General features: G+C 45.3%; 1 protein-coding gene across 1 annotated transcript in view; it reads right to left on the reverse strand.

Annotated features, from left to right (window-relative positions):
- The window catches only part of ETV5 (ETS variant transcription factor 5), a 40,437-nt gene extending 18,957 nt beyond the window's left edge, over window positions 1–21,480 (reverse strand). Inside the window, exons 1-7 of the mRNA XM_083741891.1 lie at window positions 21,352–21,480; window positions 19,180–19,323; window positions 18,948–19,035; window positions 18,760–18,807; window positions 18,461–18,511; window positions 5,096–5,225; window positions 3,715–4,005 (exon numbers count right to left, since the gene is read on the reverse strand). Of these exons, the coding sequence (XP_083598017.1) occupies window positions 3,715–4,005; window positions 5,096–5,225; window positions 18,461–18,511; window positions 18,760–18,807; window positions 18,948–19,035; window positions 19,180–19,224 (653 nt within the window). The 5' untranslated portion in view covers window positions 19,225–19,323; window positions 21,352–21,480. The remainder of the gene's footprint in view (window positions 1–3,714; window positions 4,006–5,095; window positions 5,226–18,460; window positions 18,512–18,759; window positions 18,808–18,947; window positions 19,036–19,179; window positions 19,324–21,351) is intronic.
- Window positions 21,481–26,057: the final 4,577 nt, after the last annotated feature.

Below are 26,057 nucleotides of genomic sequence, written 5' to 3' on the forward strand. Positions count from 1 at the left end.
ATAATATATGACAGCCCTGGGGGACACCACCACGATGGAGCAGCCTTAGAACTGATCGAGCTAGACCATCAACTGGGCAAGACCATCTCCAGTGAGAGGAAGAAGCAGCTTGCCCTTTGCCAAAGAACAGGAACAGGACTATTTCACTATGGCGACATTTTAGTAAACCAAACAAGTGGTTATGTAATTTTGAATCCACTCAGCAATCTATGAATGCAAAGTGGCTGCTAATCTGTCTATAAGGCGAGGGATTAAAGCCTTTAACTCTCCATGCAGGAGAAAATGTGTGTGCTTTCTGAAATGCTTTGAGGCTATATGGAACACACAGAGGCTCAACAAAGCAGAGCCCTGGCAGGAGAGCAGCAACACTCATCCTCAGATCTAAGATCTTAACAGAACACCTATTGACAGAATGCCACTCTGGCCCGGGGGCTTTTCAGTGTCTTGAAAAGGGTTTGGAGATAAAAGGAAAAGAGTCATTTAGGAAGAAATTACTCTTAAGTGCATGTCCAGATGTTAGCTTAGTTTCCTGGAGTGGACCAGATTCTTGGTTGGATTCTTAAAAGGATGGGAAATGACTTGAAATAGGCAGGACCATTTTCCACGGATGCCTCCATTATTCACAGGAACCAGCTGTGGGGACTGTATAGACCAGGGTTTCCCAAACTGTTTTTGGACTACAGTTCCTATCATCCCCAGCTATCAGGACCAGTGGTCAGGGATGATGGGAACTGGAGTCTAAAAACAGCTGGAGAGGTTAAATACGTATTCTGTAGTTGACCTCCTTTGTAATGTTTTATTTTGAAATCTTTAAATTAACATTTTAGTTTTCTGTTATGTTGCTTTGACTATATATTCTATATTGGACTTTCTTCAGATTGTTTTATTGATTTAATATGCTGTAAACCGCTTTGTGATTTTTCTTTAAAATATAAAGTGGTATAGAAATTTAAAAAACAATAAAAATAAAAATAGACACATCTCCCTATCAGTTATTTATGCTTGTGGGGGGAGGGGGGCAGAACCTGGACATCTGGATGATGGGCACCTGAAATAGCTCTATATCTCCCAAATTAGATGTGTCTTGGTGAGCCCCTAAAAGGATTAAGCAAGCTGTAGAAGGGGAGAAGCCCCTTGAGTCCTCCTTCTGAAGTCTGAGAGGCTAGCAAGCAAGGCCCGCCCTCTCCCTTCCCTCCGCTCTGCTGAGGCATCTTCACACTTTGAAAGGCGATTGCTATCAATCAATTCCTTTCCCAAGCACCCAGAGGCGCACAGGCTCCATTTGGCTTTGTAACATGATCCTCTGCAGCTGACAGGCCCAGATTACTCAACTTCCGATCCACCTCCTTCTAACCTTCCAGAATGTAACTCTAGAGCTGGGCTGGTATGGCCTCTGCAGGAAGAGGGACTTCCAGATGGGACTGCGCAGAGTGTCCCTAGCATAGCTTTAAGGTCATTGGGAGCTCAGGGCCTGGGGGTCTAAAAAGCAATTTTAGATGCTGGTGATAGAGAGAAGCTGCTTTTTAAAAAAGAAAGAAAAAGAAAGAAATGAGGTGGAGATAGGGTCACAGAGACAGATGAGCACAGATCTCTCTCTGGAGGTAAGCTCATCTTTTGAAGCTTTAATGTTGATTTATGTTCCTATGGTTTCATCTCTTGTGTAGATTAGCAGAGCATTTCTCACGGCATTCTGCACAAAACAGATTTGAGTAGCTTTGCATACCGACCTTCAAGTCCTCCCCACCCCCACCTGCTCCAGCTTTAAGAGCTCATTTCACATTGGTCCCCTACCCAATATTTTCTATCTTTTTTATGGGGAAGACGTGCACAGATGAGCTACATACACATGGGCTGATTGCATTTCTAAGAATTGCCTCCTTGCCAAATGCCAAATGGTGGTTGTTTCATGGCCCATTTGCAAAGGTTTGCATCCATGCAAATAATTCAGGGCACTTTTAAAAGCTTGCCCTGTGCAAATCTGGAACATCTACAGTGGCCAAAACGGCAGAGTAGTTTCCTGAACAGCAAAACAAAGAACCCAAACAGAAGCTATCCTCAGCTCTAGTTGTGAAATCCCATTCCTTGGGGTGCCTGTGGTCTTAGGATCCTAGCCTTCTGCTCAACACTTGGGGAACTGGGATGTGTCTCAAGAACCACCAAGATGTAAGCAGTTGGAATAAAATTTGGGCAAGTGTCAAAGGAGTTTGCAGTAATTACACAAGGTCACCAATCCCAATTGCGAGAGAAAAAGGATTCTAGTAAAGATGGGAAGGCTGAAGTATCAGGCAAGCCACAGAATGAAAACAGGAGACATAGACTGCACAATATCAAGTGCACAAATTTCTGTTAAATCTAATGGGAGTCATTCACCACAGGGAGCTGGCAATTGGAAAACAGTGATAGCTCTAAAGATCAATGGAAATGCAAATATCAATGCAGGCTCAGAATGAGGGAGATTTATAAGCATCTTTTTGGCAGATATACTAAATCAGTTAACCCACAGCACAGAGAGCAATCGTAAAATACAGGACAGGGAAGCACCTTTTGTGTTTAGTGAAGAAAGGGCTCAACCACAAGTCCTAGTTCAGATGACATGCTAAGCCAAACTTTGGCTTTGTGCAGTGTGGCAGAGCAGCAAAATGGCCTCTCCCGGAGCCCACACTGTCTTGCTAAACCAAGGTTTGGCTTAGCGTGTTGTGTGAACCAGGGCACTGTTTTGTCTTGTGGATCAATGAATCACCAGGAAAGGAAAAGGAGATTAGAGAACTTTATGGAAAAACAAAACCAACCAAGCACATGAGGGTTTCATTGACGGCAAATGCCACTGTGAATACAAGCAGGATAAATAAGCCCCTGAGAAACTATTAAAAGATAAGAATTGAATCTATTTCAGTTTTATCTATTTATCTATTTAAATTGTATTTCCATTTCCATTTTATCAGAGCGCAGGACATAAATCTTTAATAATAAATGAAATAGTGTGTTCCAGTTTGAAAGACAGGCCTGACTGTTGATGAATTCGTATTCTGTAAAGCTGAAACAATGGTCTCTTGTAGGAGTAGGTTACTCCTGAAAGGGAAGAAGCCAAGCCATTTTCTCCCAAGGCAAATGAGAAGAAGAGTGGAAAAGGCTGGCCTCCTGCATCAGAAGAGGAGGAAGGCAACTGAAAGGGACCCAAGTACCCAATATTAAAATGGTAAGATTCAAAGTGCCGGCAGTTATTAAATTTAGCAAGGGCAACTTTTGGAGTGTCCTGGTTTTTACTTTTTGAAATATGGCAACCCTAATTTAGCATCCATCCAGCATACAATGTGCCTGGGATGGCAGGACCAGAAAGTGGGATGCTGCCTGCCAGAAAGCCACATTCCTTAGATACCAGGGAAGTAAATTCAGCTATGAGTCATAGTTCTGAAGTCGTGAACTTTTGCCTCAATTCCAAATTGAACATCTTCCCCTGACTTCAAATAATCAAACATCGCATTCCTCAGCGACTTCAGGATATAGCTGCATGCCTTCTTGCAATAAGAACAAGACTTTGTCCCTCAGAATCTCCCGACAGCACTCAAGAATGACACACAGCACCTCAGTGTGCCAATCAGTGTGCACTAGCAATGCTGCCAAGTTTATATTTTAGCTCCATTAAAAAAAAATGCCCTTGAATGCAGATTTGTAAAAAAGAAAACAAAAAGAACTAATGTACTTTTCTCTCTTTACCTGTGTTCTGTTGGATACTGGTTTTCAGGCATCATCTTTGGCATCTGAATAGGTTGATGAGGCGGCCGGGGAACAGCGAAGGTTTGCTGCCTTGGTTCCTGAAGGGCATGAGGGACAGGTGGAGGGGGCGCTCCCTGCAGAGGGCCTGTGCTGGGGGCATGGGCAGGAGTTTGGGCAGGTGTTGCTGGCAGAGGTGGGGGTGGAAGGGAGGTGCTCTGGAGCGCAGGTGAGGCTGGGGTGGCAGGCGGAGTTAATGGCTTGAATGCAGCAGGGGGCTTCCTGTCGTAGGCACTGTGTGAACAGAAGACAGAGAGGGCCGTAATAAATATGGGCAGCAGCCATTTCCACAGCTTCTGCTGGCTGCACTTGACAGCTCTGGCTTGTTTGCATTTCATGGTTGTCAGGAAGTAACAGTTGAGGTTGTTCACAGCCTCAAGGGAATCTTTGTACTTCAGGCAAGCGACAAAACAGGCTGAGTCATAGGGCTCATTTCGAAAACACTTCGCTCACAATTTTCTCGGAGATAACTGTAGCTTCCAATTGTTGTTGGTTTTTCTTATAAAAAAAAATCACCATTATTTCAGGAACAAACTCATTGCATTGAAAAACATGGGGGGGGGGAGAGCTTTCTATTCCCCCATTTGTGATAACCAACAAGAATTTGATGCGATCTGAATGGCACATAAGCCTGTCACTCATCAACACCCAATCATGCCCACAGGCTGCTTCAAATGTGGCTTTCCCGCCTACATGAGTGTAAGATGGAGTATTTACCTATTGTACACTTGTGTGCAAAAGCCACGCATGTCTGCTTCAGAGAGATTGCATGTACGGATAAGACACAAGCAATCTACTATGTGTCCCTCCCCACTGCTATTTGAAGATTTTTGGTACACGAGAAAGGGCCTGGTGTAACTCAGCCCCAATAGCAGTAAATGTTAAGACTGTCATTTGCTTTATAGTTAAAGAAGCTACCTGAATATCTTAAGTTTAGAAGATCACAGGTACCATGCACACCAGCACATATGATGCTCTTTGGATGTGTGACCTACTGCCAAGGGATGTGGTTAACCACAAGAAGGATTTGAAGAGTGGAGTCTAAACTTTCTGCCCATTAGTCAAATCATCTGAATACTGAGTAATAACTAGCACTACAACATGGGCATGTATTTAGTTTCCTAGAAATGGAATGCAAATCTAAGTTGGTTTCTGTTTTCCTGATGGTCCCAACTTTGCCTACCAAGCTCAGCTCCCAACTAAGTGGTTCTTAATGTTTTTATCAGCATAACTGAGGCAAATTGTAACTGAACCCAGTTCAGGTTCCATGCTTCCCCAAGCCATCCAAAAGCATCTTAAGCTGTGCACCATTCATCCAACCTACCAATAGTTGTAGAGGCACTTTTCTCCATAATTAGCACAGAGCACCTGTTCGTGGCTACAGGTAGACAGCTCAGAAGAAGGGCTGTGGAGTTCCCTCTTGATCTTAGCTGGGGGCGGTCCATGAAGTACCACTGAATAAAAATTAAAAGTGGAAGAAAAACAAACAAATCAATCAATCAATCAATCAATCAATCAATCAAGCAAGCAAGCAAGCAATCATGTAATTTAGCACTTAACCATATTCCCATGGATTGGAATAACCAAAAAAATTGCAACCAGACATTGCTCACTGCCCCAGAGCTAAAGTTGTGCATACTAGTGTCACAGCACTACACAGTGATGAGCATGCATGCACAGCTCTCTCCTTGCCTTAAGGAGAGTTACTTGTCTTTGGAGAGGTGCACATTTAGACTTCCATAGCAATGTGTCAGAACTATGGAGGCTGTGCGAATGGCAGAAATCCACATTGCTAGACTTGGATACAGCAGGCATTGCATCACAGCAGCAAAAGATTAACTGCTGGCAGCAGCAAGAGCATTTTAGGGTGGGGAAAAGGAGGGTATGAATGAGAACGTGGGGGTGGTAATTGTCACAGAACACTTGTTTCTGCATGGCTTTTACAACTTCTCATTCCCAAGGACCAAACCTCCACTTTCTGGCATATTCCAAGATAGCATGAACAGAACATGAGGAGAACTCAGGATACCAGATTGTATACGCAGAGGAACTGAGAACATGGTGGTACATGTTTGGTACCATAAGCATGGGCACATTTCTACATCTTGAATAGGATTCTATTAGAACCATGGAGTTTAACCACCCTTCCTTTCCAGCAGTAATCATGCATGTTGCAGGGAATTCTGGGGCATATTCTAGGTCTAGGGCATGTCCTCAGGTGCCTCTGAAACAAACTCAGCCCTTGGCTGCAAGCTGCGTATTGCAGGGAAATATGGTTAATGGTACACAAGCTGCATTTTATGGAACTCCACTAAACCTCTATGGAATACAGCTTGAGAAAAACATTGTGGTTGAAATACAGAGCTGTAAGGCAGAAATGATTCCACACCAATGAGTTCCACTACTTGCATATCACACCAACTGTTCTTGTCTCACACATAAGGATTTCTAGGATCACTCTGAGTGCAACACAACTCCTCTGTGTCTTCCACCTCATTTTATGCCAACACAACAAAAATAAATGCTATCGGAAAATGTCAAGGGATGTGGCTAATTTGGGCAAGTACCTGTCCTGAGCTTCCATGGAGAGAAATAAGGGAACTAGGCTTGTAATTGGATCGTTCAATCTTGCTCTCCTAGCATTCCAATGTCCCTTTGAGAGGGATGCATCCTTCACATCGCTATACTGCCTAAACAAGACTTGGCAACAGAAGTCCACTTCCGAGGATGCAAAGGCTGCAGCTATGCCAATGCCGGGTGATAAATTACAAAGCAGGGAACGACCTTGTTAGAAAAAACACCTCGCCTCAACAAGGGTCACAGCAACTCTCAGCTTAACTGGTTCTAAAAATACACAGTGCTGAACCCAACAAATGTCTGCATTTGGTCATTGGCTAAGTTGGCCCTTTCATCAGATCCCTCATTTTAAGAGGTACATTCTCATCTCTGAAGCACGCAGAACATCATGTTGACAGCATTATTTGCATTCCATGTTACTACACAAGGCAGTACCAAACTTGTGCAAAAGCTGCATGAATGTAGTTTCTTCACAGGAAGCTTTTAATCAACAGGCACGAAGCACACACCCTAATCTCAGCTAGAATGGGTTTTTCCTAGGTTTAAGACAGAATTGTGTAGAACGTCCCAGATTCCTGTTTCAGCAAGATTATGTGCCATCAGAATCACTTCTGTCATCATCTGTTCATCTGGGCATCTGCGGCAGCATGGCCCTCCTCATATAGGAATGTACTGCCAAACTGGCAAGATCTTTAAAGCTTGCAGCAAAACGTATCTCAACAGCAGGGGGGAAAGCCCTTGGAAGCTTTTGGCCTGACTGCCTGAGCCCCAAATAACAGAAGGAAGTGTTATATCCTAGAGTTCTAAGATTTGGCCATTGCCTCTAATATTGTTGCAAAAGGTGCCATGATATATAGGGATGGGGTAGGGGAAGGAACCACCCCACCCTTCATCATCTATTCTATATAGAAATACCAAAATTACCCTGGTGGACCAGCTACCATTCTACTCCTGTTAACATAAGAAGTGTCATTAGTCGCCAGTAGTGTCTGTTTAAGAGCTTCTATTATAATTTCCATTATTCCATCTAGTTTCCCAGGTGCCTTTCAATCACTATGCTACACTTGAGATCTGCAGGTTAGAGCCTCATTCCTTAACGTCACCCAATACAATTTCTACTGTTACACCATATTGCACCACCACGTTTTCCAGGCACTGGCTTCCCTAGTATTAGTTCTGGTGGAAGCTGTCAGTCTAATTGGCTCCCATCCTTTTACTCCACAGATAATTGTCCTACTAGAGGAACTTGCCTTTTACAGCATACTCCTCCCCACCCCTGCAGAGGGATAACAGCAGGGGCTTACTCACTGCAATGCTGCAGAAAACACAAAGCCCAGAATGGCAGGTTATTTGTTCCAGCATCTGGATGAATGTATTCTGAAGGAGACCAAACCTGGTTTTCCATCACAAGAGAATATCTCACTCCAGATGAAGCATAGGGACATTGGAAGCTGCCTTATATGGAATCAGGCCATTTGTCCATCTAGCAGGCTGGTCGTGGCACTGCAGGGTTTCAGACCAGGGTTTTGTCCCAGCTCTACCTGAAGATGCTAGGTCCTGGAAGCTTGGGCTCTTCCACTGAGCTGTGGCCCTTCTCCCATGCTTTGTGGGGGCATCAAGAAAAACATAGACCAGTTTGGAGCACGCTGGATAGTTGCTGGGAGATTGCACGTTGCCCTGGCTAGACCAGTCAATAATCCTCCAAAGGGAAATGGAAGTCAAACCCTATTCTCCTTCTGCAATCACCAAAGAGGATGCATTCCAACTTGCACACATTCTGCCACTTTGCAATTTGGAAGCAGATTTCAGATTAGAGTTAGAAAGAGCAAGGGGTCTCCAGAAGGTATATAAACTGGGGAGGGAGGGGAACGGTTCAAAGGACCCAGGCCCTCTAAAATGCCAAAATGGTGAACTCAAAATGAAGGGAAGGCTGGTGATGGCCCTCATGCCACAGCAGAGAGTTCTTCTACTATATATAATTTTTAAACCAACTAATATATGCTTAGCCTAATTAATTTCTAAAAGAAGACGTTCTAGGAGAAGGCAAGTGCGTCAGAGTTCTGTACCTAAATAGTGACAGAACAGAACAGCTTGGCTTAGTCGGAAGTGGAGTATTATCTCCACAAAGGCTAAGCGCACAGCCATTGCCCGTGAGAGAGGATAGCCTGGGTGTGACAGCTTCCAGCCATCACCGCCAATTAGCAGTTCCCTGCATTCTATGTGCTGTCAGAGATGGGCAGAGACATCCACTCCTTTGGGGCAGTTGGGACACATCTGGGAGGGAACATTTAGTGCTAAGCCCTGGACCTGTTCAAATCCTTCTTTCTACGGGAGGGCAAAAGAGAAGAGCCAAGAGTGCCTTGGATTGAGCTGCTTTTTTTTTTAGGGATAAGGTTTTGCTTGTTTGAAAAGGCTACACAAAAAAGTCAAGAGTACAACTCATTTCATTAAACTCTAGTGTTTTTGTTTAAAAAAGAAACCACCAGCAGCTGCATTTCTCATACATTTTCATTCTGGCAGTATGTTGGCATTTCAAGTGTTAATGTGTCCCCGTCCCCCCACTCCCTATAATTTGCTCTCTGTCCTCTCCCACCCCCACTTCCTAATAGGCATGGCCTTGCTGAGCAGCAAACAGCAGGAAACTAGCTTTGGAGGTGTTCCAGCTGTCAGTCACAAGCATGTTTCTTTCCAACAGTCTCTGTGTTGTTTGAGCGGTTGTTTTTCTGCCAGCAGCACAATGGGGCTTAGTTATTCATTGAAGAAGGAGGTTGAGGGAGGGGGAGAGAATCTGCAAGCAGGCACCACCCTCCATTCACAACCAATTTGGAATACTCCATCCATTCACAAAAAAACCCCCTCTCTCTCCCCACAGCTGAGCGCTACCAATCAGGGGAAGGGAAATGACACTTAAGATCATAACAGAGACCAGCTGTCCTGCACAGAGAAGCTTGTGCTGCGGGCAACGTTTATGTAAGGAATTCAAACACTGCAGAAACAGCCTGCATAGCTAGGAGGGAGTCAGCCTCTCCAAAGAGTTCATTGCAAATGATTGTGCAACCCCACTTGTGGTGAGGTCCGGAAATGCCCTTTGGCCGGGGTGGGGGTGGGGAGTAAAAATAATTTGTAAAATCAACTTTTCCCCTTCAAAACAACGGCTGCCTGCCAGTGGACAGAATATTTCCTCTTGATGCTAACGGTGCCCTCACTCTCAGCTCCATCTATTAGCAGCTACTGTAGCCCCTGCATTAATGGGGAGGATTAAGAGAGGGGCTAATTATCCCCAGTGTAGGAAAAATAGCATTTCTTGAGGACTACAGCATTGTGAAAATGGTGCAAATTGCTCAAAAACTGCTCACAAAAGGAAAAAAAGGCAGCAAATAGGGGTCCCGGAGGAGGAAAGACAAAAGATGTTGCTAGTATAATGCCAAATAAAAAGAAACACCTACAATTTAGGGGGAAAAGCACTTTCTTACTGAGTTCAAGAAGGGGCAGCTCTTGAAGGATATTTGGAAGCTGTAACATGTTGCTTAAGACATGTAACATCCTATGCAAGTTACATGGGCTCTCACATTAGCTTCTGGAGACAGCCCCAGTTTTTGGTTTCAACCTGCAGAGCTCTTATCCTCCCACCATTTACGGCAGAGGTGGGGAACCTATGGCCCTCCAGATGTCATTGGACTCCAACTCCCATCATTGCCAGCCATTGACCATGCTGTCTGGAGCTGATGGAAGATGGAGTCCATCATTCATCTGGACAGCCAGATGATACTACACCAAACACCCTGCTCCTAGGAAGGTGGGCAGTGCTGAACCTCAAAACATGGCTTGGTTTCTTTAAGTCTGATACCACCTTTCCCAGGACAGAGGATAACAAAGTACAATAGCACATCCCTCTGCCAACTCCCTCACTGCACAGGCTCACCGATATTTGCCCATATGAACTCTTTTAGGAGCCCAGCCAAGACTTGCCTGTACAGGCTGGCTTTTGATGTCCCACCCACACAATATTTCAGCTTGAAAAATCCCTCCCATCCCACACCATTGGATGTCTCTTGTATGGAAACTCTGGATGCAAACAAGAGAGACGGGGGTAGGGTTGGAAGGAGTCCTCACAAACTGAAGAGGCCTCTGTAGTATGCAGGGAAATCCTGCTTATCTAAAAGAAGTCCCTCCTCACAACATCTGGATGACCACAAGTTCCCTTTCCCCGCTTCCATCCATGAAAGCCAAAGCACTGTTGCAATTTAAAAGGGCTGCTGGATAAAATCAGACACAGGTTCAAGTGCAGACATTGCCTACTGGAACTGCCAAGTTTTCAATGGGATGCTGCCCCCCCTCAATCCACAGCAAGGTGCCCACTGGGTCATTTATCCAAGTGTGCATTCCATCAAACACAGTAAGGCAGGCAGCATCCGCACTGAAGAGGCACATTTGAGACAGGTCTGGAAATCCTGATCAAGCAAGTGACAGACATGCATTATGCTGCTTCTGAGCAGCCAAAGGGGAAAAGGAACAAAACACCACCTCCACCTAAAAACTTCCAAAGCAAATCAAACTTTTAATAGTCATAGCTTGGATTTCGAACAGAATGTGTCCATTCGACTTCCGAAACGTTCGGAAACCAAGGCAAAGTTCGCAAACCAGAACACCTACTTCCGGGTTTGCGGCGTTGGAGTTCCAAGTTGCTCATGAATTAAGCTGTTTGAAAACCAAGGTACTATCTCTCTCTCCCCCCCTTGCACACCCCTCCTAACCACCCAATCCATTACTGAGCAGTGGTACCTCGGGTTAAGAACTTAATTCATTCTGGAGGTCCGTTCTTAACCTGTGGTACCACTTTAGATAATGGGGCCTCCTGCTGCTGCCACTGTGTGATTTCTGTTCTCATCCTGAAGCAAAGTTCTTAACCTGAGGTACTATTTCTGGGTTAGCGGAGTCTGTAACCTGAAGCGTCTATAGCCTGAGGTACCACTGTACTAGCAACGGCAGCCTCTGAAGCCTTACCAGGCAACAAGAGAAGCAGCCCATCCCTAAAGGGCCTTCGTTGGGTGCTGACACCTATGCCAGCAGTCAGAGGAAGAGCTCAGTGCCTCAAAGGCAGATATTTATGTGTGTGTGTGTGTTGTGTGTCTGCCTCAGAGAAAGCACACATTCTCATTTCCCTGTTCTAATACATTAACTATAATTAGAACCTAGAAAGAAAGAAGCAAGCAGCACAACTCTAGGTTATGTCTCAACACGCCAAGGTAGAGAGGAAGTCAGGAATGCAGCGCTGCTTGGGGTGGGAGGCGCCAAGGGCTTTTGCCTTGTTTATCTGTGCACTGGCAGTGAAGCAGGACAATAGATGCTGAAGCAGCACCAAGAAATCAGCCAGGAACTTGCATGCAAAGAGCTTTGTGCCAGCGGAGCTCTCTACCCCATTCCCAGATGCCATAGCAGAGACACCACAATACTGCTTTCACCAGGAGTTATCATGGTACAGTTTGCCAGTTTAAAGAGGTAAGCTTTCAGAGGGTGAAAGAGGTTTAGAAGACAGGTGTCCCATTTGATCCTGAATGTCCAAATTTCAAAATTAGTCACACTCTCTCCTACTGCCTTAGCTCTAACTTTGCAAATAGAATGACCTGGAATACACCATCAGCAGAGTCACGTGGTGCTGCTAGACTGCACCGCTTTAGAGATTCTTTGCGGGATCACGTGTTGGAATGCATGTCTCCCCCTGACATCTCCCTGCATATAGAAATCTAGCACATCAAGGAGAATGTTTGGCCTGATACTCCTCTCCTTGGATTTGCTTTCTTTCTAGTTGCTGGGAATCCTTTTGAGGGGCGGGTGATGGGAATGAAATTCCCCTTCCACACTCTCAAGCAGAACAGTGCAGCAAAAGCTGCACCGTGTGATTTTCCTGATGGAGGCCTGTGCTGAAATACGCATTTTCACCATGAGTCTGATGACTCGCACACTTTTCAGAGGAGGAAACACACATTCATAAGCTGGAAAAACAGAACTAGAGTCAAAAAAGGAGCCTGTGGCCCGAAGGAGGCAAATTATCTAATCTGTTTGGGCAGTAGTACGTGTCCCGTCAGCGCATAGGATTTCCGCTTGCGCAATGGAACTTCCCCCCTCCTCCCCCTGCGCGTACCCTGCACCATTCCCAAATCTGTTTTGGAGGGCTTGGGAAACCTCTAGAACAGATTTTGGGGGTGTACAGGGGGGGGGGAGCTATGTTGCACAAATGGAAACCCTTGCGCTGACAGGATGTGTTCGTTGGATACTTCCCTATGGACAGCGACTTCTCAGAAGTCACAGTGTTGTTTGTAGTGCCTGCATGGGTTATATCAGGGTATGCGGCCGCAAACTCTTTGCCAATACTGCATTGTGCTCAAATCCTCACACTGCAGTTAGAAAGCTGGTGATATCTATTTAAGACTCTATGCAGGGATGTATCTTTGCTTGCATGATACCAACCACCTGCCCATGATACCAACCACCTGCAGCCATCATTACCTGGTTTCCACATTGAAGCGGCTTGCTCCCAACTCCTAAGCGACTTGTACACACAAACAGGTTGCTTGGTAACCGTGTGGCTTTGTGGGTATGGAAAGCCAATTGATCTGGATCAGTGTACACCTGCTCAAGGAATGACGTACACTCAGGTCAACACCAGCCTGGTATTTGAGCCTTAATCTCCTTGCCTCTTGTCTTTGCAGAACTGACGAGGTCAGAGATCAAGGGGCAAGGGACAAAGTCTCTATGCTTCAAGGCTTTTCATGCAATTTTGAACCTATCTCTGAACTCTGCTCTTCTTTCCCCTTTTTATGACCCACAAAGGGTGTCTACAAATAGATGTGACGCAAACCAGAAAACAATTGCCCCAATTTCTTCAAATTCTCTCTCCCTATCTCACACACACAGTAATGCACCTGTATGCTTTCACCAAGGAAAAAGTGAAGTGCAGAAAGCATAATTCTGAGTTTTCAACATTCTCTACCCATTCTTGGCACTAGTGTATTATCAAAATAGTCTTTCATGTGAATTGACCCCAAATGAAGTGGTTAAAAATACCGGTACTTCATGAGGAAAGAGATGGGAGTTGATCAGCAGAAATCTAGGCACTTTCTTTAGCTATGTTGTCACAACACAGAGATCATTGTTGAGAGACCAACAATATTTTCAAGAGAACTGAAAGTTGTTTAGGAAGGGAACTGCTTCCTATGACGTATACACTTTGAGTAGCATTATACAGATTTTTACTCAGAGTAGCCCCATTAAAATTAATGGCCATGGCAAACATACATTCAGTAATTTCAATGAGCCGACTCTGAACGAAAGTTAAATGTTATTCCCCATACAAAAGGATACAAAAACTTGCCCCTTGATCTCTGACCTCATCCATTCTGCAAAGACAAGAGGCAAGGCGATTAAGGCTCAAATGCCAAGCTGGTGTTGCCCTAAGTGTATGTCATTCCTTAAGCAGGTGTACACTGATCCAGATCAGTTTACCAAAAGTAATCTGTATTTGTTTTTTGTTGCATCTCACTCTCGTCTTAGGTTTCGCTGTGTTGATTTTGTGTAAGCCACCTTGTAAATAAAGTCATTAACTGGAGCAACAGCTTGAATTCTGATTTAAGAGTAGAACCATTGAAAACAATGGGAGTTAAGAAGATGCAAAGAGCACCACTGGATCAGGCCAAAGCCCCATCTAGTCCAGTATCCTGTTCTCAGAGTGGCTAACCAGAAGACGCCTATGGGAAGCCTGCAAGCAGGACACAGGACAGCCAGTGTTAGAATCTGAGATATGAAAGCCAGGAGCTAAAGGGCATCTTACACCTTGGTTAGGGGCACAACAACGGAATGTCTAGGCGTGCTTTTTTTATAACAAGAATACAAAGCTGAAAATGAATGAATTGCTAAAACATTATGTTCATTCTTCACGTGGTCTAGTCCTTCCCCTGCCCACCCCCCTAATATTCTTAAGAGGGTCTCTTCTCCAGTCTTCAGAGTAGTTAGAAGTGGGGAGGCAGAAAAAGCCCTCCTTTCCTTCCACTCTGCAGTTTTAATCTGAAATCTTCGGCGCAGTACTGCACCCAGAGCTCAGAAACTGCGCTGATGAAATTCCCTGTCGCAAAATGCACAGAAAACAATGGGAGCTTTGAGCACAGCAGCCCTCTCTGCCACTTGTGATTCCCAGCAACTGGTATTCAGAGACATATTGCCTCTTTGACACTGGAGGTAGTATGAAGCCATCATGGCCAGTACCCATTCATAGAAGATAGGGTTAAGTTATTATGGTGCTGAAGGAGACTCTTGAGAGTCCCATGGACTGCAGGAAGATCAAACCTATGCATTCTGAAGGAAATCAACCCTGAGTGCTCCCTGGAAGGACAGATCCTTTGGCCACCTCATGAGAAGAGAAGACTCCCTGGAAAAGACCCTGATGTTGGGAAAGATGGAGGGCACAAGGAGAAGGGGACGACAGAGGACGAGTTGGTTGGACAGTGTTCTTGAAGCTACCAACATGAGTTTGACCAAACTATGGGAGGCAGTGGAAGACAGGAGTGCCTGGCGTGCCCTGGTCCATGGGGTCACAAAGAGTCGGACACGACTAAACAACAACAAAGGGCTAAGTTAGTGATGGCTAACTTAAGACCCACAATGGAGCTTAAATATAGCAGGCAAGTCCAAATGCAGCACAATAAATCATAAAGTAAAGCAAGTTCGAGTGTATACATTAGGAACCGCAATCCCTCTTCAAGACTGTTATCAACTCTCTGAAATACCATTGTCTCCCTTGGCTGCTTTATCTTTATCCACTAACCCATCCTTAGCCACAGGAAGTAGTTGCCTGTTTAATAATTCAAGTCATTATCAGGAACGTACAGGAAGAAGGTTGTAACTGTTCACCCTTTTAACCTTCACAGGGTTATCGAAGGCTACTTCAAGAGAAAATACACCCTTACTGCTCCAAAGGAAGAAAAAAAAGTTGACAAAATGGCAGGCTATAGCTGGGGTGGGGAAGAGTTGCAGCTTGGCTGGGTTCCCATGTTGAGGCTACACAAGTGTTCCTGCACCTTTTTTTTGGTTGAGGATCATTTATTCTAATCAATATTTTATGTATTAACTCTACATTTAACCTCACCTCCATCATATTATCCCTGGGCAAGTTACAATTCATGTATATATCTCACTTTTCCTTTAAAAAAACCATTGACGTTTTCTTCATTTCTTTGTTCTTTTCATTGTACATTTCACTTTTTCAATCAGTTGTCCAAAGTAGCCCACATTTTAAAATGTAAAAAATATGAGCAATAAGAAACCCCTGAAATAGCAAATAGCAATAAGATGCTTGTTGGGCACAGAAAGGGAGAGCTCATCCTCCCAAGCATTTTTAAATTGTCACAGGATAGGATGTGTGGATAAGGGAAGAGAGTGGTCCACTGGCGATGTCAGAGGTGACACACACAAACACGGAGAGAGCTAACCTTTATGTAATTTGCTAGCCAAGGGAATTCATCTCTCTCACCAAAACAGAACCGTTACCATAGAGGAAAGCCATCTGGAGCCTGCTCAACAAACGCTAACAATTGTCTGAAAAACACAGTGGGCGAGATCCAAGGTAGTGTGAGCAGGCATCCTCTTGTGCTGTGGGGCTTCTCCTTACTCTCCTCCCCCTTGCAACCCCCAATCCTTCAGAGTAGATTTGGGGAGCACATGGGTGGGGGGGGGGCAAAGAGAAACCAAAAGTCTCATTACGCAAGTGTGCAGACAGCATTGGATGTCACCCAACATCTGGAAGAGCCCTCATTAAAGCGGAAGAAATAGTAGAAAAATAAAAATAGGACAGTAAGACCAACAAGTAATAGGAAACAGGCACCTTAACCTAAAGCTTGTCACAGTGCCATTCTTAGAGAACGAGAGTCAGAACAGAGGCAGAGATGTGTGCAGACATATTGTGCTTTTTATAGACCTTGCAAAAGAATTAGCTTTTCTAAGTGCCACCTACAAGGGTACTCAAGTAAATGCATTCATGTAATTACATAATAGGAAGCAGAAGAAGAAATGAAAACCCACCACCATCATCCAAATTAAAATATATAGGACTGGTCCTAATTCTAAGACCACACATTCCAAGCAAACATTTTGAGGCAAAACAGCACCAACTGTCTCCTGAACAGCCCCAATTCTAAACTCATTTACTTGGCACCAAGTCGCACCAATTTTAAATGGAACTCCAGTTAAGGGTGTTTAGGATTAGCATGTTACTCATGCAGCAGTTGATTTCTGTGCCAGAAACCACAGTAATAATGCAAACCATGAATCATCATACATCCATCTATGACATATTAAGCAAGAGCTCCAGAAACCCTTTCAAGTGCAAAAGATGTCCTGTTCATTTCTCTTTATTCATCTATTCAATCAGCTATTCTGGTGCTATACAGCAAACTGAATTACTGAGCCTCTCAAAGGCCATAGAGTTACACTTTGCAGATCCCCTCACCCTTTGGGAACTTTAGCAGGTTTTAGCGATATGTCTTCTCACCTTCACTCAGAATTTAGCCCTTCTGCTATACAGAGGGCACAATCCTCTCTTCAACCCCTGGCAATCGGTTTCACTAGCCTGAGTGGCTTGAAAGACCTCTACAGGTCAGAAGGGAAGCCTGTCTCCCCTGCAGACACATGGTTCCAGTAAGATTTAAATTTGGCATTACTAGATCCATTCCAGGCAGGAAGCAACTCATTGATATATAAACAGCTTCCATTGAGAATCCCCTCCTGCCATCGACCTGCTCGCCACAAACACAGAATACATAGAGGATGCTCAGGCCAGAAGGAAAAGTCTTTTTAACCCAAACAGAACTCCTCTCACAAAAGGTTTGCTGCGGAGGCCCAGAACTCTGGAGAAGACATTTTGTTTTCCCCACAATCCTTCAGGCTCCTGAACCGTAAAAGCTTACTGAGAGAGAGCGCGCCTCTGCCAACAACATCTCCTCCCACACAGCCCGGCTGCAGTTTATACTGCTCCGAGCAGGAGAACTGGAAGGGTTGGGTTAGAATGTCAACACAGAGAGAAAATTTCTTACTCCAGGCTGCCTTTCATCTCAGGGAGGAGGAAAGAAAACAAACACACACACACACACACACACACACACACACACACACCAACCAGTCTGAGGAAGCTTTCATGGCAAGCTTCCCACTTACTTCAAAGTAATCAAAGGGCAATAATTAACATGCATTTACTGTAGCGCAAGATACACCACTGCATGCTGTGACAGAGTTTGAATCAAGAATCCGTTCCACTGCAGGCTATGTTTTCTTCCCTTCAAATTCTGTGGCAATCGGAACAGCTACACACACACACACCCTGAGTGGATGCGGAGTGACATTTCCACTTTACACTTTTAAGAACATCATCTTGCTTTTATTTAACCTCCAACGCCCCCAAATCACAGTCAAAAAATATGCAGAAAGCATGTGTGCCTAAATAGCTTGCTGCCTGCAGAGGCCCAGGTGCTGAGCTCTCAGATGCTGCAGGTAAGGGAGAGTTTTGGGGGTGGTGCAGTGCGAGAGGGACGGCTGCTCTAGCCGCCTTCTCAGAGCTGCTGGCTTGCCAATGACGAATGCTCCCCAAAGCTGCTCAAGTTTCACCAGCAAAGCTTTGTCCTTCACAGCTTCGCTATAGCTGCGGCTATAATAGCCAGAAAAGTCATTGAGGGAATTGGAAGGCACAGGGCTGGTGAGAGACAGAGTGCTCTTGTGTTTGCTGTCAAATGGATTTTAATATCTCTTACATTATGAAGTATTCATGGGGGCTTGAAAGGGTTCTGCAGAGATCAAGGTTAATAGGCAGCCCCAGAGATGCTCAAATAAATATCCTAAGTCTGCCAATTAAAGCAGTGCCGTTAACAGAACAGTCAGTGTCCACACCTTCTGTCTGCTCCCTTCTCGTCAAGATCCACAGATTCAACAAAAAACTTGCAAAAATACACTTTGGAGCTACATTAAATTAACAGAAGCAAAAACCAAGGGAGCAACTAAAACCTGTCACACATTTTGCAATGACACTACAGATTTCACAGCAGGCAGACAAATGAACAAGAGAATGACTTACAGTTATCAGACTGGAAATCTGGGACAAACTGTTCATCATCAGGAACTTGGGCTAAAAGAAAGGGAAAAAAACAAGGTTTTTTCACCAATTAATTAATAAATTAAAGCCTACATTTCCTTATCTAAAGACAAAGGAGCTCACAAGCCAAAATAAATATTAATGACATACATTACAAAATAGCAAAAAAAGGAAAAAAAGAAGAAAGATTCCATAGAAATGACAAGCACGACCAATTATCATAGCCAATAGATTATCAAAGCTCAATGGGACACAGAATTGTGATATCAACAAGGATTTACCTTCAGCTAACCAAGCCTCCTGCAACTGGCTGAGATCCTGAAACAATTCTGAAAGAAAATAAGAACAAAAAATTGCGTATTTTTTTCCTGCTTACATGCTTTTTTCACATGCTGGTTAAAATGGTGATGTTTCAAAGATGCTTTTTTCAAACATCATCAACAACAAAAAGGAGGCAATTCTTCGCTACCTTCAGAATCATGAGCCAAGTCAGTGTCCTGAAACTTCCTTTTTCTGTCATTTACTGGCCTGCCTCGACATTCATCTGTGCAAGGTTTCTGGTAGAAGCAAAGAAATGTAACTATGAAGGGCAATCATTCAAAAACACAAAAGAGCAGAAGCAACATGAACTTTGTACAAAGGAGCAGGGGGCATCACATGATAAGAAAACAAAACCACATTAAAAAAAAATGAAGTCCTACCCCAGGGACCATGAAAGGGACCTGCTGATCATAAAAACCATCCATTGTGCTTGCAAATTCTTTAATATTCCCTCGAACGTTTTTAGCATTGAGTAATTCCAGGATGAGAAGAGTTTTCAGAATCTAGTTCTGGCAGATTTCAGGCTGGAAGGGAGAAGAGAAAGACAGAGGAATCAGACAATGTTCTGCCTTTAAGGCACCTGAAGAGACCATCTCTAACAGCACACAAGCATGTTCTGCAAGCTTTGAGGATTATCTTTTGTGCTTAGTTAACACACATTAAACATGGGGGAGGGAGGAAGACAAATTATAGTATTACCCCCCTCTAGCTAGTTGCTATGATATCCATTCATTAAGTTGCTGCTCTTTTTAAATCAACACACCAAAGCCCCAACCTTTAATCCATGATGTCACAGAGTTACTATGGAAACAGTCGTGACATCACTAAATGCGAATTACAACCGCTTAAGAACAAACATAGGGAACGGCATGGATTATAAGGCAGAGATCACATGGCTTGGAGTACATTTTCTCCCTACATGGTCGAAAGATAAAATATAAATAGCAACAAGTGCACAGGAAAGTCGACTGGAGTTAGCGAAACAGCTTGGCTTTCTGGAGATGATAATTATCTGCATGCAACTCCTCTAGGTTACAAAGAGAGCCAATGCTCTTTTAACTTATGCCTAACCAATGCAAACCGAAAAGATCCCTTGATTTCAATGCTACCAGAAACTGGTACTGTAGCCATTCAAGCATTGTTTGAAGTAGCTTATTTTTTTGCTGATCTAAACCTTTGATCGCCAAGGAAATCTCGGATAATTTACTCGAAAGCTTAAAAACACACTGCAAGAAATATCCATGTTAGGCTGGCATAAGACCCAGCGCGAAATGGAAAACTGCTCGGTCCCTTGTTCTGCTGATGCAACTTTTGCTGCTATTGAGCAGCTCGTATATCTTCAAGAAATCTGCTAAGCAAAGGGCAGTTTTCAGTCACCCCTTAAGTAAATTCACCGTGAAGTTTAAACACAAGAGAGATTTATGGCCTGTTTAAAAGAAGCAGTATTTTAAAGGCAGTGTTTTCTACGAACTCCTCTCAAAAATACAGAATCTGTGGTCTTAAAAAAAAATAAAAAAATGAGTGCGTTTCATAACATGGGGTTGGCGGCGGGGGGAGAGAGAGACGAAAGAAAGGTGGTGGTAGCGAGATCGGTTATGAACTTTATCTAGCCTAGCTGGCCAACTATTGCAAACTGCTCCTAAATATCACCGCGGACACACATATCTTCCATTCCGAACTTGCCCCGTCGATTCAGAGCAAAATTTTTTTTTGGCAAAAACGGCGATTGGAAGCAACATCTTTAAAAACATTATGTCGCGCGTACTAAATCCGCTTTTCTATCTGGCCGCTGCGATTCGCCTCCCCTCTCTCCCCCCCCCCCCGTACCCCTAGGAAAAGCCTTTAACGCAGCCAAACAATACAATTAGCATCCCCTCCCCCGTGTGCAAATCTGGCTTAAGTTTTATGAATGGCAGAGCAAGCAACAAGAGCAGGTAGAGTGTAACGAGATCCCCGGCGTAGGGCCCCATTCACAAAAACAAGGCACGCACTTCCCAGCTCGCTCCATTCACGAAACGCCTTCAGAGGCGCCCCCACCCCTACAGCCCTGTGCAGAACGCCGCGAGGAGACGCAGCCCCCGCCCCCGCACTCAAGGCTTCATTCACACAAAACCAGCTCCATTCATAAAATCGCCCACATTCACAAAAAAACACATCACCACCACTAGCAACCACCTCCCGACCCAGCCAGTGCCTGCTGCAGCCTGTGGCGGCGCGGCTGTGCAGCCTTCCTTTGGAAAGGCTACGCCGTAGCTTCTCCTCCCGGCACTCTGTTGCAGCCCCCAGAGCTGCCCCCTCCCGCACCTGAGATCCAGCCCCACTGCTTACCCCAGGCTCCAGCAGACCGAATCACTGCCTCCATCTCAGCCACGGCATCCCAAGCTTACCCAAACATAACCCCCCCGCGCGCATTACTTTGCACCCCCGAACACCTGCGCCCCCGCCAGCCTCCTTCTCAGGCCGCCCAGCCGATCCCACAACTCCCAGCACCCCACCGCTCAGGACCCCCGACCCCAGTCCCCGGAGGCTGCGTCGCCTTCGCCCCTCCTCACCTGGCCATAGAACTAGCGCGCTGCCGCTGTGCAGTCGCTAGAAGCCCTGGTTCTTCCTCGGGCTGCTGCCGGAGCCCCCGAGCGGCCTCCAGAGCCCGCCCTGCCCCGTCCCCATTGGCCCACGGCCCCGCCAGAGGTTGTCAGTCTCAGCTTGTTTACCCTACCACGCACCCAATGGCGCTCGGATGTTGCAACGCCTCCCGGTCCTGAATGGCTGCGGCGGCCCAGCCAGTGCGTTCTAAGCCCGCCTCCTCGCAACGATGAACTGCCTAATGTTTTTTTCCTCCAGGGAAATATAGCCAATCAAGGCGGCCTTGATTTACATACTTTTTTCGAGGAGCGTTTTCATTCATAAAAAAAGGAAAAGAAAGAATGGTCGCGTTCCGAGGGCGAGGCAGAGGCGCAGGGAGGGATTTAAAGGGAACGCGCAGCTCGGCGGCAGAGAGTCTGTTTTTGCCAGCTCCGTTACGAAGTGAACGCTCCTTGGCTGCCCACAGTCCCGTGCCGCCGCCGCCTTCTTTTTCGCCTCGTGGCCGCACGCAGGACCATCTCACGACAACCGGCCAGCTCGGCGGCGGCCGGAATAAGAAATAATCGCCATAGCAGGTCGCCCTCGATCTTGGCACCTGAACTTCATTCTTATTACCACCCCCACCAGAAATCAGTGAGGGAACACCGTGCCCCCAGCACTGCCCTGCTCATTCAGCTGCAAGGGGGAAATGGCAGGAACAAAATCTTCTGGCCTTTCGTCTGGGGCATTAATCCAACGACCGCATTTTTCGTTACAAACAGTGCAAAGCCTGTTAACCAGGGAACAGCAAACTTTTTCAGCAGGGGGCCGGTCCACTGTCCCTTGTGTGTGGGGGGGCAGATAATATTTTGAAAAAATAATAATGAACGAATTCCTATGCCTCACAAATAACCCAGAGGTGCATTTTAAATAAAAGCACACATTCTACTCTTGGAAAAACAGCAGGCAGGCCCCACAAATAACCCAGAGATGCATTTTAAATTAAAGGACACATTCTACTCATGTAAAAACATGCTGATTCCCAGACCGTCCGAGGGCCAGATTTAGAAGGCGATTGGGCTGGATCTGGCCCCTGGACCTTAGTTTGCCTCCCCATGCTGTTAACATTTCAGCCCATGCACGCATAGGCTTAGACCGTTGGGTCGCTGGACAGATCCATGCTCTGGTCGCGCCAGTAATGCTTAACTCAAAAGAGAAGTGCGATAGGATCGGGCTGCAGAAACTGCTGCAAGTCCTTCCTGGGACTTCTGGAATAGCCTCAGGCTGCAACCCAGTGTGTACACACTTAACCTGGCATGAAGTGGGGTCTTCCCTATGAGTAAAGAGGCATTGAGTTGCATTGTAACTACAGTGCCCTGTGCCTGTTTACTTGCTTGAAAGCTGCCTTAACCAAGTCAGACCACTGGCCCTCCTACACTGACTGGCATTTCAGGACTCCTTTGGGATTTGGGAGACATGGGCGTAGCCATGATTTTTGTTGGGGGGGGCAGAACCTCAGATTTTTATTGATTTTGATAGATTTAGTGGGGACAGCTGCCTGCCTCCTTGGCTATGCCCATGCTTGGAGATGCCAGGGATTAAACTAGACCCCCATATGCAAAGCAGCTTCTCTACTGCTGCTCTAAGTGTGCTTTTGGGCTGCACCCACTCAGAGACACTATTCTTACTTACAGGTTGAGAAAACAAGAAGCACCCTGCAGGATCCAATGAAGGACTCGTCTAGTCCAGCATCCTGTTCCCCACAATAGCCAAACAGATGGCTAAAGGTTGCCCATGAAGGCAGCGCCTCTAATCCTGGAGGTAGCATATATACCTAGCACAACTAGTCAGCAAGTCAATGGGTCCCCCAGACTGCCTGAATTTCAGTTTGCTCAAGTGAGATCTTTTAGGGCCCTAAACTCAGTTCTGAAGTGGAGAGGGAGCCACTGACGGAGGAAGGGGGAGCGGGGGAGCGCACTGCCCCCAGCAGCGTGATCCTGGTGGGGTGCCATCGCAGCTGCCCCCCTGCCCGTGCTGGGCGCCACGCCCCTGTGGGTGGCACGCCCCGCCCCCAGGACGCGTGCCAGCCATGTCCCCGCCTGCTCTCCGCCCCCCTCCCCCGGTGCCAGAGCATGAAGCTCTGCCACTGGAGGGAGCCACTTTCGCCAGTGACACTGGGAGGGTGAGTCTAAGGCATTGGCACAGATCATCTCAGAATGGACGCCCATTATACCTGGCAAGTGAGGTTTGTTGGGCAATGCAGGTAGCCTTAAAAGGGAGGTACAGGATAGTGTGCACATGGCGGCAGCAGGCAAGTAAGCAAGGAAACAGTGTGAGGGAAAAGGGAAGTCGAGGTGGCATGGGCCTGAAGTTCATACAGAAGTAGAGGTAGCGACAGCAGATGCAGACTGTGGCATGGGAAAGAGGAAAGAGGGCTTGCAAGAGTAGCTCTGAGTAAGAAGAGGCAGAAAAGTGGGACAAAGCCAGCAGGAAAAAGAGAAGTCAAACTTGGTCTGGGCTTCACCAGCTGACCCACGCCATTTCACTTCCACACATTTCCTCACTATCTCACGGATTCAGCCTTTGCCATCGTCATGCCCTGCAGATGGGCAGGGGCTGATGGGACTGGGGCTGATGGGAGTTGTAGTCCAAAACATCTGCAGGGCACTGCATTGGCAAAAGCTGCTCTGGTGGCTTATAAAAACACTACCAATTCACAACCCGTTGAGTTGTTCTGATCTTAACATGCTCCTATGAATTGTTCAACTGATAGCAATGTAATTAAACTTGTGGGAACACTTGGGTCCGGACCAGTGAGTGCTTCCAAGTCATGCTTTGGCGTCAGTTGCTGTTTCAGACAGACAGGCGGGTTGCACGAGGAAGCAGAGCAGCTTGTTGCGAGGTTTCACCTTCTCCTTGCTGAGAGTTACTTTATCTTTTTCCTAGCGAGGATTATCTTTAATTCACGTCTTTTCATGTCTTTCTCTAAGAGCAAACACACACACACATATATATACATACACCTATTATATATGGTCAGGAATGAAAGCATAAGGCAAGTTGAGCTTGCTAGTCTAGGGGCATGATGGTCACTTAGGGTTCAAGAGGTCCTGGGTTCAGTTCCTAGGCAAGCTCTACTGTAATTGCTGGGCTACTTAGAGACTTTGTGTAGGAATAAGTACAGATGCTAGGAGAGGATATATTTATTAGATATTATCATTCTTTCCTCACATTTGTGAATTCAGCAGAGTATATCACTTAAAATAAAGTTTATTTTTTAAAAAAGTAATATTTATTTAGGTTTTAAGGGTTACAAAAAACAAAAGTAAAAACACCATATTAAACAAAAGCAAAACAACACATCACAATAAGTAAAAGAAAAAAGAAGGGAAAAAAAGAAAAGCAGAAAAATACAAACAATTAAAAAAGACAGCAAATCTTCCCATAACTTATCTTTCATTTGCTTGTTTCCTTGACCTCCTCACACCTCCCTTTTTTGTGTTCTAGTTCGGTTAGCTATTTCAGCAAATCCTTTCCATCTTTTCCAATTTTTGTCCTGTAATTTATCTTAATATTAATATAACTACTTTCCCTCCTTTCACCAATTAACAGTCTGTTTTTTTTCTAAACCTTTATAACATTTCTGCTAAAGCCACATAACTTCATTCCAACATCCTTCTAACATTCATTAATTTTACAATGTTTCTGTAGATAGTCTTTAAATTTCTTCCAATCTTCCTCCACTGACTCTTCTCCCTGGTCTCGGATTCTGCCAGTCATTTTCGCCAGTTCCATGTAGTCCATCACCTTCATCTGCCATTCTTCCCGGGTGGGTAGATCTTGTGTCTTCCAGTACTTTGCAATAAGTATTCTTGCTGCTGTTGTAGCGTACATAAAGAAAGTTCTATCCTTCTTTAGCACCAATTGGCCGACCATGCCCAGGAGATAGGCCTCTGGTTTCTTCAGAAAGGTATATTTAAATACCTTTTTCATTTCATTGTAGATCATCTCCCAGAAAGCCTTAATCCTTGGGCATGTCCACCAAAGGTGAAAGAATGTACCTTCAGTCTCTTTGCATTTCCAACGTTTATTATCGGGCAAATGATAAATCTTTGCAAGCTTGACTGGTGTCATGTACCACTTGTAGATCATTTTCATTACATTTTCTCTTAAGGCATTACATGCCGTGAACTTCATACCTGTGGTCCATAACTGTTCCCAGTCAGCCATCATAATATTATGTCCAACTTAAAAGAAAGTTTAGATAGGCTAGTTTTAGCTTTTTAATTTAAGTAATACAGGATGCTTTAAGGCAGACTGGATTCTCCTGGTATTTTCTCCCTTTTTAAATCCCACAATCCTGTAAAAGGTAAAAAGGTAAAAAGAACATTACTCACTCAGCGCACCGCCTCCAGCACCACGACCCCGGTGGGGTGCCATCACAGCTGCCCCCCCCCTGGGTGCCATGCCCCCAGGACGTGTGCCAGCCACACCCCCGCCTGCTCTCCGCCCCCAGTACCAGAGCATGAAGCTCCACCACTGTATATATCTGCTATGCCCTTCCCGGGTCAGGGCACAGTTGGAGCATCTCACAGCGTTCTCTCTAGTAAACTTACAGGAAAACTCTGTGAGCTTCAGCCTATCTAGCAAACATGCATTGTTGGTTTGACTGCATTGTAGATATCCCACATTTTGG

The sequence above is a fragment of the Podarcis gaigeae genome, assembly GCF_964106915.1.
Source record: "Podarcis gaigeae genome assembly, chromosome: 5".
NCBI classification, from domain to species: Eukaryota; Metazoa; Chordata; class Lepidosauria; order Squamata; family Lacertidae; genus Podarcis; species Podarcis gaigeae.